Source organism: Branchiostoma lanceolatum, chromosome 14 (assembly GCF_035083965.1).
Source record: "Branchiostoma lanceolatum isolate klBraLanc5 chromosome 14, klBraLanc5.hap2, whole genome shotgun sequence".
Lineage (NCBI taxonomy): Eukaryota > Metazoa > Chordata > Leptocardii > Amphioxiformes > Branchiostomatidae > Branchiostoma > Branchiostoma lanceolatum.
The window spans coordinates 10678313-10691524 of record NC_089735.1 but is presented as its reverse complement, the minus strand read 5'-3'; the positions used below and the strand labels follow the sequence as shown (position 1 = coordinate 10691524).

Below are 13212 nucleotides of genomic sequence, written 5' to 3'. Positions count from 1 at the left end.
TCAAGTTAACGTTACACACCATACGAGCTGAAGTGTGGCTTGACTCTCCAAGCGGATGTTAGCATGCATTTTTTCTCTGATTGCCAAATGGGATGTCAAAGACTACCCAAGTGTCAGAAAAGCCCGGCTGTCAGAAAACGTCACAATTTTCTACCCAATATCAGGCCCCAACATCTGCTTTGAGCACATCGTGACCTCTGACCTGTCATATGACAACAAACATGGCGCTGAAGGTTCGCATGTTCGCTGTCACAGCGGCGAAAATAAGCTTAGTTTTCCTCATTCTTCCCAACTTTTCGTACCAAGACGTCGGAACTATAGACCTTAACGGTGTATGGTTAGCTAGCAACGGTGGCGGCGACATAAACGTAAACGGTACGGTACCAGGGTGCATCCACACCGATCTGATGGCCGCTGGTCAAATCGGAGACCCGTATTTCCGTTTCAACGATGTCGAATACCGGTGGATTGCCAAGGAAAACTGGAGCTACTCTCGCCAGTTTAACGTCACAGAGACGCTCCTGAAACATAAGGAGATCGTGCTGGTCTGTGAGGGTCTAGATACCGTGGCTACAGTCACTGTCAACGGGCACAACGTCGGGCAATCCAACAACATGTTCAGAAGGTACCAAGCCATTGTAGTTGACCTACATTTAAATTCTAACTTATATAGCTTCTACCAGACTCAGACGAATTGCAGACCAGATCTTCTGATAAAAGTTTCTCCTAATTTAAGCCACTTTCTGCTATTTTCATCCGCCGAAAAGTCAAAAATTGGTCTAGACTTAGGTCGCTATATGGTATCATGTTTCTTACCTTTTGTTTACTTGAGCAGTGAGTACAATAGACTGTCCTTGACTTGGGGTCGTGACTTGTAAGGCAGCGCCAAAAATAGTGCCAAGTTTTCATGTCTAGCACTGAAAAATTGTATTCTTTTCCAGGCAATACTTATTATGATAAGGTTTTAGTTTAGGTGATCTTTAGCTAATTAGGCGACAATCGACTTTCTTTTTTCTTATCACGTTTCTTTCAATAATGTACCAAAGCCCTTTCTCTTTCAGAGAAATACAGCCTAAATATCATCAAGATAAAGATAGATAAAGACTTACTTAGTAAGTTTGACAGCAGTTGGGCACTTAAAGTTTTCAAGTCATAATTTTTTATTATGTTGTTACCAAGAGTAGGTAACTGTGTATGACTGTAGGTAAGCAAAAAACGGGAAAGGTCCCATAGCCTTTTTTTTAGGCAGAAGGAGCAGTGGACACGGTATTAGAAGGCGGCGCCCATCCGTGTCCATCCACCACCTTTTACTTCCCCAACTGAAGTCAGGTACCCATTTTTACACCTGGATGGAGTCAGGAAAGTTGTGTTAAGTGCCTTTCTCGAGGACACAATGTCTAGCCAGGTTATGGTCATATTGTCACATGATGTACCTAGTACTAAAACACTAACCTTAGGCCTAAAACGCCAATAATTTTTTGTTTAATTAAGACAGGTGTGAAGGTCATACCTGTGCTATTGTCTAGACAGCTGTGTTAGCTCTGGTTGACCTATGAACAGTGTCACCACCCCTGTGCAAATAGTATTGTTGACATGTTACACATATGCAGATATGACTTGGGGGGATTGGTTTCCAATTGGGGTCATTGGCCTGATTTTAGGGTCATTAACCTGTTTTTGTGTACATTGGCCTTTTCTAATCTGAAATCCCCACAACATACTCAGAGCTCACAATGTTGTTTTGCATCACTTAATCAACTCCTAAAGAATTAACAAATTGTAGTAATGAATTACTAGAAGGCTCTTAGATTTTAGCTCTGACACAACTGCCATGGCTGATGCAATACTGCAAGTGCGACAGACATGACAGTCATGCATGACGGGAAGTGTGAAGATCATATGACTTGTTGACCTAGTATCTCACAATAGCTCCACCGTGCAACAGGCCTGCTGTAAATTCACTTAGGTCACGGTACTTGAATTTTTTGGCATAGTGAAAATCAATAGTTAAATGCTGTGTCATTGTGCACGTGTCCAAAACTGAAACAGGTATTCAGACACCTCCTATCCCCGTGAAATATCTACGTAGAGTTTTTGTAAATTTCGAGCTTCACCTTAAGCTTGTCTCATTAAATATGCAAATAAGTGGAATTTTAATTAATTGTTCAAAGAGGATGACTGAACAAAGAAACAACAGATTTTTTAGCGTACCACCAGGTTCTCCTCTGACTCACACCACTATACAGTATACTGTACAACTACCAGCCTAAAAGTCATTCTACAGTAACAGCTTTTTTATCAAGAACAGTGAACTATGAAACTCCCTCCCAGCCCACTGCTTTCCAGAACATAACCTACAAATCTTCAAAACAAACATAGACTGTGAGATCGTTAAAAAAAAATTCAGCATGCAGGAAGCTTAGACAGAGATGTACACAATAAAAAGCACAGTGATTAATATGGAAATACCATAATTCCTTAATTTCCATAATTGAACATACATATGTAACATGTAATTCATTGCAGGTGGAACATAAACAAGTACCAGTTATACAAATATATGTAATGGCCTAATTTGAATATTGTTATGCCAGTGTTGGGTATCCATGAATTACTGTATAACTGATGACTGCTCTGTTGTGTTGACTCTGTGTTTGGGATAAAGAACAGTGTGAGAATTGTTTGTTTATTGGTTTGGCTATTCAAAACACACAGACAGGGCTGCCCAACTTGCCCGTAGCTATTAGTGGTAGTGACAGAAATTCTATACTTGAGACATATTTAAGTTACATGTAGTTGAAGATGTACATCACAATGTACAAGAATATGTAGATCTGGAAATCATCTACATAATTCATTATGAACAGATTCAAACATGGAAGTCTGCCAAAGGAAAGAACTTTCACACATACAATACATGCAACTTTGGTAGAGAAGACCATTATCAAAATAGATTATGCTAATTACAGTCTTATTTGCATAACCAATGAGACAAAGGATAAAAGAAAAATTTACAAAAGCTGTAGATATTTCATGGGTGTATCAGGGCTCGAAATTCAGTTTTGGGAATAGGTGCACTGGTGCACCCAACCTAAAAAATTGGGTGCACCAAAAATTTTTTGGGTGCACCATATAAAATAAGGTACAATGCAACTATTGTAAGCAAAACCTAATGACAAACCTTACTGTTCCTCTTCATGCGCGTTTGGCACGCAATCTCGGCACGCAGTTTTGAAGCTTTCAAAATCGAAATTAACTCAAATTCTAACATCAAAATCTTAAACAAGTACTACAAAAAAGATTTTATCATTTTCTTACACTTAGATGTCAAGAATATGCTGTCTACTAGTGTGCAGTGATACCTTTACACATTAAACCGTACAAAAATATTTGGGTGCACCAGTGCACCCACGGTAAAAAATTAGGTGCACAGCTCCAAAATTGGGTGCACTGGGTGCACATGCACCCAGCTGCAGTATTTCGAGCCCTGGTGTATGAAGTCTCCAAACTCTTGTTAATGTTGTTTACAGTTATAGAACTACTACTAAAGTAACAGAATGTTTAGAAAGATTGAAAATGCTGTTTTTATTCTTTTTGGTTAGGTACACGTTTGACATCAAGTCCGTGCTTCAGTCTGGGGTGAACACTATCCAAGTTACTTTCCAATCAGCCATTAAATATGCAGCCGAGAAGAACAGGAGTCATGAGGAGTACATGGTACCTCCAGACTGTCCTCCTGCGGTACAGAAGGGAGAATGTCATCCCAACTTTATCAGGAAGGAACAGTGCTCCTTCAGCTGGGACTGGGGACCAGCATTTGCCACACAGGTATGGAATACACAGATTTCTGTATCTATATACATATAGCTGGTATAAATTTACCACCCTTCGGCATAACACACCAGCGTTGCAGGCAAGTGGGGGACATCAGCTAGGAGTACCTAATCTCCAAGCAGATTTGCACAGTGCCCAAATTGTATAACTATAAGCTAGCCAGAGAAGCTCCAGTCAGCCAGAGAAGGTCCAGTCAGGCACCGTAGGATATGCCACAAGAAGGAACCGAACAAGGTTATCAACACGTAATTGTTTCCTAATCAAAGCGCATTTAGGAAGAAGGTGCGAATTGTCACGGGTCAGCTACGCGCGGTCTCACAGGATGTATCGTCACGGGTCACTTGCACTTACTGTCTAAAATGTCCGACCGTTTACAAATCTATCCAGTTGCTTGTGTAACTGTTATCTTTCATATTCAAATTCAATAGTTATTTTTGTGAGTATTCTATGTAATTGTCATGGCTAATATTGCAACATATATCATAATTTCTTCCTCAGGGAATCTGGAAGAACATCAGTATACAGGCTTACGACAGTGCAGTGATCAGAGACGTATTTGTCACACCAACAAAAGGCGACGGAAAGACGACACTCTGGCTCATCCACGTCACAGTTTACATGGATGTCTCGAAAACATCGAAAACTCCTGTAACTGGTATAGTCAACGCACAGCTACAGGGTTTCCCAACCCTGTTCGTCAAGAACAATGTCAAGTTGAAGTCTCCAAGTGACCAGCTCACTCTAACCTTGAACGTGAGCTCTCAGTTTAAGGTAGAAAGTTGGTGGCCAGCAGGATATGGTAAACAGATGATGTACAAAGTGGGAGTGACTTTCGTGAGCACAGGTAAGAGCAATTTCAGGAATCTGTAATGTTTGTAAATTCAACATAGTGAAGAGAAAAACAGTTTCATAATACAGCTAATCTCATGATATTATCTAGCTATTGCTGCTTTTCATTGTTGTTTCACTCCCAAGGGAGGTAAGTATTGTTTGTAGAGTGTGTGTGTGTGTCTCTATCCTTTATAAAAGGGGTTAAGTGTAATATCTCTTGTATGTCTTATTGAAAGGGATTGAATGTGAAGTATTTCTTTTGTCTGCCTGTGTCTGTGTGTCTCTGCCCTATGCGAAGGGGTGAAGTCTGCCATCTCTGATTGCCTTGTTGTATGTAGTTTATTGAAATTATTCAAGTTAAAGCTAACCTTCATCTAAAACACTGACTGTGTAATCGATTGAACAATCACTGCAACTACATGTGTTAAGAAAATTAGAATGGTGCATACAATCATTTAATTAGACGGAAGTAAATTACATAGTACAGAAATGATTGATATTTTTCTGTAGATACTGGTGAAGTTTCAGCCAAGCTAGTGAAAACTGGACTCCGCACTGTGGAACTTGTGCAAGAGACTATCAAAGGATCCCCTGGCCTGAGTTTTTACTTCAAGATCAACAATGTACCAATCTTTCTGAAAGGTTCCAACTGGATTCCTGCAGATGCCTTCAAGGTTTGAGTACCACTGTTTGTAGTCTTCTTTGTATGACCCTTTGAATTTGGTACAAAATGCTTGACATAAGTCACCTACCTCATATATGCTTTTATTCAAGAAAATCTATCTCGAAGCCATTTTCTTTATTCAAAAATTAATCATTCCCTGTTGATAGCAACTTTGTTTTTCTAGTAAGTGCACACTGACTTGATTTTATTGGATGAAAAATCATTCCCTTTCAGATTAGTTGGTCTTGTGACAAGGCTGTTAATAAAAGACAACAGCCACAAAGTGAGCGTATGTAACGAAATTGTCAAAAAACCTTTGAAGAAAAATTGAAATCTGAAAATAATTTCTTCAGGTTGGTAGAACATAGGATATTTGGAGTTCGTTTTATCACAACCAGGTAACGTCAGCAGGTGAGATTACCTGGTTGTGATAAAAGAAAATAATTTTTGTTATATATTATCTCAAAATTTTGTCTTCACAATTGTGTTACAGAATCGTATCTCCACACCGTATACCAGAAACCTGTTACAGTCTGCTATTGATGCCAACATGAACACCCTACGTGTGTGGGGCGGAGGGATATACGAACACGATGACGTATACGACATCGCCGACGAACTCGGCATCATGATATGGCAGGACTTCATGTTTGCTTGCGCCATGTATCCCGTAGACGACGACTTTCTCGGCAACGTACGTGAAGAGATACAACAACAGGTCGTACGAATCGGTAACCATCCCGCCGTCATAGCTTGGAGCGGCAACAACGAAAACGAAGCCGCCCTCGCAGCAAACTGGTATGGTACCGACAACACAACGCAACTTCATACTCTCTATCGAGAAGACTATGTTAATTTGTATGTTAACGTTACCATGGCAACTGTTTGGTCCCTTGACAAATCTCGCCCTAACATCACATCAAGTCCTTCCAACGGCAAGCAGACTGAAAAGGAAAACTGGGTTGCTAAAAATCCATACGATAACCACTACGGCGATGTCCACTACTACAACTACAAAGACGACTGCTGGGATTGGACAAAGTTTCCCAAGACAAGGTTCGCTTCTGAGTACGGCTTCCAATCGTGGCCCTCGTATAATACACTGAAGAAGGTGTCGACTGCAGATGACTGGACACTGGACAGTGACTTTAACGACCACCGACAGCACCATCAAGACGGCAACACTCAGATGTTGGACCAGGCGAAGTTTCATTTTGCTTTGCCCTCCGGTGATGACCCGGTGCAACAGTATGTGGACAACATTTACCTGTCACAGGTTTGTTTGTTTGATTGTTTGTTTGTTCATTAGGAAACTCCATTAGTGAAACAACATGTGTATACTAATCTTCATGGAGTCCTTCACATCATATGCAAAAATGCAATACAATATGGGTACAAGAAAGATAAACCTTGTTTACAGTTACAGTTTACAGTTTACAAACACCACCTGCTTACACAGGCTAGTGCAAGTATTTCTGATGCCTACCTGAGCCTCATCTGCACTGGTCCATAATAAAACAGACCACAACACTAGGTTACCACATACATGTAGCTAGTAGTAGTAGTAGTAGCTCAAAACGCCTTGCGTTTTTTCGTGGTATTATCCTTGAGCACAGCAGATAACAAAATTTGAAATTAAACTACAAGAAATATTTTCACGACTTTTGAATTTTACCTGCACAAGCCCATGGTTGTTAAAATTTGGCAATTTTACCACTTATGTCAGTTGTATATGCACAGTGATACAATCAGATGAAATGTTTTCTTTTAGTATTGAATGAAACAAGGGGGAAAATCTATAGACAGTTCTGGTTAAGTGTCTTTAAACATATTTAAGAAGACATGGTTTACCAATGGTGAATTTTATAATTTGCGGGGAAGATGTGGTGCTTTCTGTAGGATGTCTCAAATTATATGATTCTTATGTTTCAAATTATTGACTGTGGCTGTTTATTTTTCAGGTTGTCCAAGCAATGTGCATCAAGACCCAGACAGAATTCTACCGTAGAAGTAGGAGTGAGATCATCAACGGAGTCGGCCATACCATGGGCGCTCTGTACTGGCAACTCAATGACATTTGGCAAGGGCCTACCTGGTCATCATTGGAATATGGTAAGAGAAGTTAAACATGTCTTGATAATGTCAGTTTCAACCCATGAAAACCTTAAGTTAAGCAAGTTAAGTACTGCCAAACCTTTCATTTTTAGTACTGTGTGGGACATTACCATGTTACATGTAGTGTCATTGGCTTGACATGGTGTCTTTGGGTGTACATACATTTTTGTGTAAATACAACAGATGGGGCATTCACGCTGTAATTGCGGAACAGAATTCACACTGATACTGCTGTCCCTGGTACTGAATAGCATTCACACTGACACTGCTATCCAGGTGCTGAACAGCTTTCACACATCTCTGTCCTTGGTGCTGAAAAGAATTCTCACTGACACTGCTGTCTCTGTTACTGAACAGCAGTCATACTAACACTGCTATCCCTATTTCTAAATAGCATTTGCACTGAAAGTACTGCCCTTGGTGCTGAACAGCATTTGCACTGACACCTCTGTCCTTGGTGCTGAAAAGAATTCTCACTGACACTGCTGTCTCTGTTACTGAACAGCAGTCACACTAACACTGCTATTCCTATTTCTGAATAGCATTTGCACTGAAAGTACTGCCCTTGGTGCTGAACGGCATTCGCACTGACACCTCTGTCCTTGGTGTTGAAAATAATTCTCTCACTGACACTGCTATCCTGGTGCTGAATAGCATTCGCCCTATTGCTGTCCTTGGTGCTGAACATCAATCAAAGTGAAACTGCTGTCTCTGGTACTGAAAAGAATTCACACTAACCCTGCTGTCCCTGGTACTGAGAAGAATTCACACTGACACTGCTGTTCCTGGTGCTAAACAGCATTCTCACTTACCCTGCTGTCCCTGGTGCTGTAGTAGTCATTTTTCCACTGCTGAAAAAGTGACAGCTTTTTTTTTTACCAATCAGGAGGAAGATGGAAAATGCTGCACTACTATGCAGCAAAGTTCTTCGCCCCAGTCATGACTGTCATCTTTGAAGACAAAGAACAGCTGAAGGTGTATGTTGTGTCAGACTTGACCACCAAACTCAGTGGAGTGACATTGCAGGTAATTTCAAACTTCTTCATATGATTATAAACAATACAATTTAGTCTTTTAATTACTGTTAATGCATTTAGGTTTGCCTTTTAGTGAACGTTTCAGGAATTGAGATGTGTGTGTATACAATCTTCTTCTTTTGACGGTGCAATAACTTAAGGGGTAGATTTTTGCCTAGCATTTGAAAGGTCAGTAGTTCAAATCCTAGCCGGGTCATACCTAAGACTTGAGAAATATTACATCATAACAGCTTAGCACATAACTCTCTGCTTAGCACATATCACTTATGAGAAAGAGTATGGAAGTTGAACACACACACCACTACCAGTGAACTAGCCCCTTGCTGTAGTAATCTGCATGGCCCTAGGGCTGTAGAAACTGGAAATGGGCACCGGCGTGTATATGCATATGTCAAAAAGTGTGGGAAGGGTTTTAACTAACTAACTATCATCTTTTTCATTCACAACATATAGGTACAAGTCTGGACATGGTCTAGCTTCAAGCCTCTCAAGTCATGGACCAAGGTCTTTGACAAGGATGGTAACTCAGCCAACATGATCTTCAACCAGACGACTGCAGAATTCTTGAAAGACGCCAAGTGCACCAAACGTGAGGCGTGCTTCATAACCTCCGGGCTGCTGGACTCCAAACAGAAGCCGTACGGTCCAACAAATAGTTATTTCCTTTCGCCTTTGAAGACGGCATCGGGACTTGCAAAGGTTAACATAACAGTTGGTAAGATCACAATACTACCAGATGCACGTAAACCAGGGGCCGCAAACACCTTACAGGTAGAGCTTAAGACGACGGGTCCGGCACCGTTTGTTTGGCTGGATTCTGGAGACGTAGAGGGGAGGTTTTCAGATAACGGTTTCCTGATGAATGTAGACACACTGATTGTCCAGTTTTATCCACTCCAAAGTGTGAAAGCACAAGATCTAGAGAAGGAAGTGAAGGTCCAGTCTCTGATGGACATTTACAGAAAGTAATGTGTCATATATATATCAAGCTAGAGTCGTCTGTATTTATCATAAGTTTTTGGGTCTAGCTTTATGCTTTTTCCCCACTGTTTATGTCTATGTAAGATCATTTCTTGGTACTTGTCACAGAATAGATGTTCAAAAAGATTAAACTACATCTAATTTAGATAATACTTGTATACAGTTAATTTGCATTTTGAGAACACATGTGCTCCCAAAGTAGAAGTTTTCTTTGGTAGTTCTCAACTATTTTTTTAGGCATTATTGCCTTCTTGCAAAAAGACGAGACATTGCTAGTTTGTTACTGTTACAGCTTGTTACTGTTATTATATTACTATACAAGAGTGTTTAAGAGGAGTTTGAAGAAAAAAGTATACATTCAAGCTGTTAACGTGCTAGTGATATGCATAAGGGAAGGAGAGCTTACTCTAATAAGAGTTGTAGCAAGACGGCCATAGGATAATTCTAGACCTTGTACTAGTTGAAGAAACTCTATATTGTAACAGCTGCCAATATGCTTGGAAGTACTCTTTGACACCAGTCAAATGGGTACCTAGCATCTTTGAATATGTCTAAGAGTATTAAGAAGTGTGGTAAGTAACAAACAAGACTTAAGGATAAGATAGAAGTCAGCCCTCAAATAGCTTTGTTCCTCTTGGGGAATTAAGATAGTCTTGTATAAATATACTATTATAGCTCCAGTTTGCTCCTTTGATTGCTTTCCTACCTGGCACCTGTTGATTGTTTGGCATTTGAATACTGTAAATGCAGAAATGTTTGCGGGGATTTAATTTTGTGGTAGGGAGAAAATGGAATGTTCACGGTGGTTTTGAGCTCATGTTTGAAACAATATTAGTGCTACTGTCACACAATGGAACCACTTTTCGCGGTGGTTTTAAGTTTGCGGTAAAGAGTGCACCACACAAAATCGGGAACATAAAACCACAGTAAACATTTCTGCATTTACAGTATTTGCCTGGAGATGTAAGCAAGAGCTCTGATTGGCCTCAAGTTGCACGATCCTCTGTAATGACATAGTAACAAGGTTCAAACAGGCATTTGGAAGTTTGATCCCTGTTACATTGCTTCTCCGTAAAATTCAATGCCAAAAGTACTAAATAACGTAATGGCCAAACTTTCAAATGGAGACATGTGCAAGACTATTTGGCGGGGAAGCAATTAGAGTGATTCAGAGCTAGAATTCAATACTTGGCTAGCATTTAGAATCTTATTAATGCAAAGTGTGCCTTGATGGCATTTTCCTATGTTGTTAAGTTATGTTAACGTCTGAAAGTTAAACTGCTATAAGATAATCAAAATGATCTTTAGTACTGCTGCTAACTATTGCTGCTCATGTTTATTTCTTTAAGGGCTAAGAGATATGTTTGAATTCTCTTTGAGTGAAAGTATATCTTTTATGCATATAAAGAATTGTATCATTCCTGCTTGTGTACTATAAGGAGTGGGTGGTAAACTGTGTGCCAAGTAATGAGTGAAATGTGTATCATACAGTGATATATGTTTCTAATGCATTTCAGCATATGTATACCTTTACTTTAAGACAAGAAAAAAACGATACTGGGTGAGTTTACTTTAAGTTTGTATAACATATGTTTTGTTGAAATGATATATCTAGTATGTACTCTATGCATTGTTCTGGAAAGCGCACAATAAACAAGTACAACTTGCAATTTCTCCTTGAATGGTGCTTTTGTTGGCGATCAGCTCATCTTGAATGTAATTGATGTTAATGTACAAGCATGAAGTGAGTGAATATACATGTGAGATAGGTAATGAAGATCAAACTATGTTGCTACTTAACAACAAGGTTAAGTGTAACTTAGTAATACACTATATATCAATCACAAGTTCTATATCGATTGTCAGTTTTAAGTTTTATATCTAAGTTTATCAGTGGTAAACTTCACATGTCTACAATACAACTTAATTCTTGTGCTGTGCTCTGCAGAAATTAAGTTCCCATTGTGTTTTTATCCATCCTACAAAGTACAAAATCGTTTCATGTGGAAAAATGCAACATTGAGAATGCTGATCCAAGCCGTATAAGCCTCCATTCGTCAGCAATGGCACAAAAATCCGTTCCTTGATTGAACCAAAATCTCAGTACTAACAGTTATCCACATACAATAGAAATCTGTAACTAATATACATTTGTATTCCTTTATGGCTATTGGACTAATCTTTTGCCGTATCAGTTCTAAGCACGACGAATGTCGTTTTCCTTAAGTTTAGAAGTAAGATCCAGAACCAATTGTATTTAGCAATGACAACCTGCCCAGTCATGGTCCCCTACTTTCCCATTTCGCGCCTATATTGGATTACAAGTTGACAGCCATATGGTCGTGTTATCCATCTGTACTTCGTTTCACTTAATTAGTCCCGTGCAGTATTGCTGGTGTAGGATTGATTCCAGTAATTGGATAATCCCTGTGCTTTGTATCCGTTGAATTTTGAATTGAGATGAATTAACGGATCGACATAAACATCCGTTAAGCTGGTAGGAAGTTGCGTTTGTGTGTAGTCAACTGTTTGTAACAATCTTGATGACAAAGTCTAAAATGGTTTAAACGAACTGCCCATTTGTACTACACTTTGGAGAGGGCTTTGCCCTTTTTTTATCTGCTATTGTTGCATAAATGGTGTGTTATGTATGTGACCGTTGTGTTGAACTACATGTACGTTTGTAATCCAATTAACGTCCGTGCGTTAGAGTCCCCATAAGTCAAGGTCACAGAAAACAACAGAGAAAGCTCCTATATCGATAATATCAAAATCATGGATAACACTTTGAATGTGACGCATTTATACATATTAGCCAAGAGGCTGCAAAAAGACAGCGAATTTTGTGAACATTAAGAAATATCGCTTTTTATCGATTTACAAAGATACACAAATAAGACATACCATCTATTTTCATTTTGACAGGATCTTGTCCAATTAGAGGAGTATTTCATGATATGGAAAGTCCAAGTTTTGTAAACTTTAATATATTACTTGCAGTAAACGATAATCTTAAATGCGTAAAAAAAACGTTAGAACGAGTTAGGTCAGTTCTGTGACCGATTCCATGTCAACTTGCATCGCTTTTTCTGTCGGTAGGCGGCGCTGCTGCTACAGCTCACTTGCCGCTCTCCTGTTATCACATTCGATGTTGTTGCAGGTGTTACTTCGCGATGGTTGGTGTTATGTTGACGCGGCGCGAAATGATTAGCTTCGGCATCCACATGCAGGCGTCTTTGCGATTTCAAGGTTTGCGTAATGCTGTGGTTTACGGCTGCTACGGGTTTAATGAACCCATCCAGGAATACACTCTCAATTTCATAGTCCCTGAAGCTTAGGAAAGTACCACCGCTGAAATGAAGTAGCAAGGGGCTCAAATGGTGAATGAGCAACAGACAGTATCCGTTTGTTTATTTGAACCTTTGTTTATTCATGATAAGCTCGCAGGCCGCTTTTCATTGAGGTCATGAGGGAAGAGGTAAGGGTCAGATACAATATAACAGAGATACACAGTCATTGTAGTCGTTACCATTGTAGATGTATTTTCGAGAAAGGAAGAAAATTCCTACCGTTGGATTCAAACCTCCGACTTTCTGTTTGCAAGACGAAAGCATTATAAACACCACATGAGCACGCTTTTTTGGTAGCTGGGGGTACGGATCGTAGAATTCGGCAAAAAAAGGAATAATTGGCAAGGAGGGTCAGTCCTCGGAAAGGTTAACACCCCCCTCCCTCCCCTGGCAAATTATT

General features: G+C 39.7%; 1 protein-coding gene across 1 annotated transcript; it reads left to right on the top strand.

Moving 5' to 3' along the window:
• The first annotated feature begins 114 nt into the window (after positions 1-114).
• On the top strand, positions 115-11136 carry LOC136448309 (beta-mannosidase-like). Its single transcript, XM_066447703.1, has 8 exons — positions 115-625; positions 3603-3828; positions 4333-4678; positions 5176-5339; positions 5823-6605; positions 7291-7441; positions 8331-8470; positions 8935-11136. Exons 1-8 carry the CDS (start codon positions 210-212, stop codon positions 9448-9450), a joined length of 2742 nt encoding a protein of 913 aa, XP_066303800.1. The 5' UTR covers positions 115-209; the 3' UTR covers positions 9451-11136.
• Positions 11137-13212: the final 2076 nt, after the last annotated feature.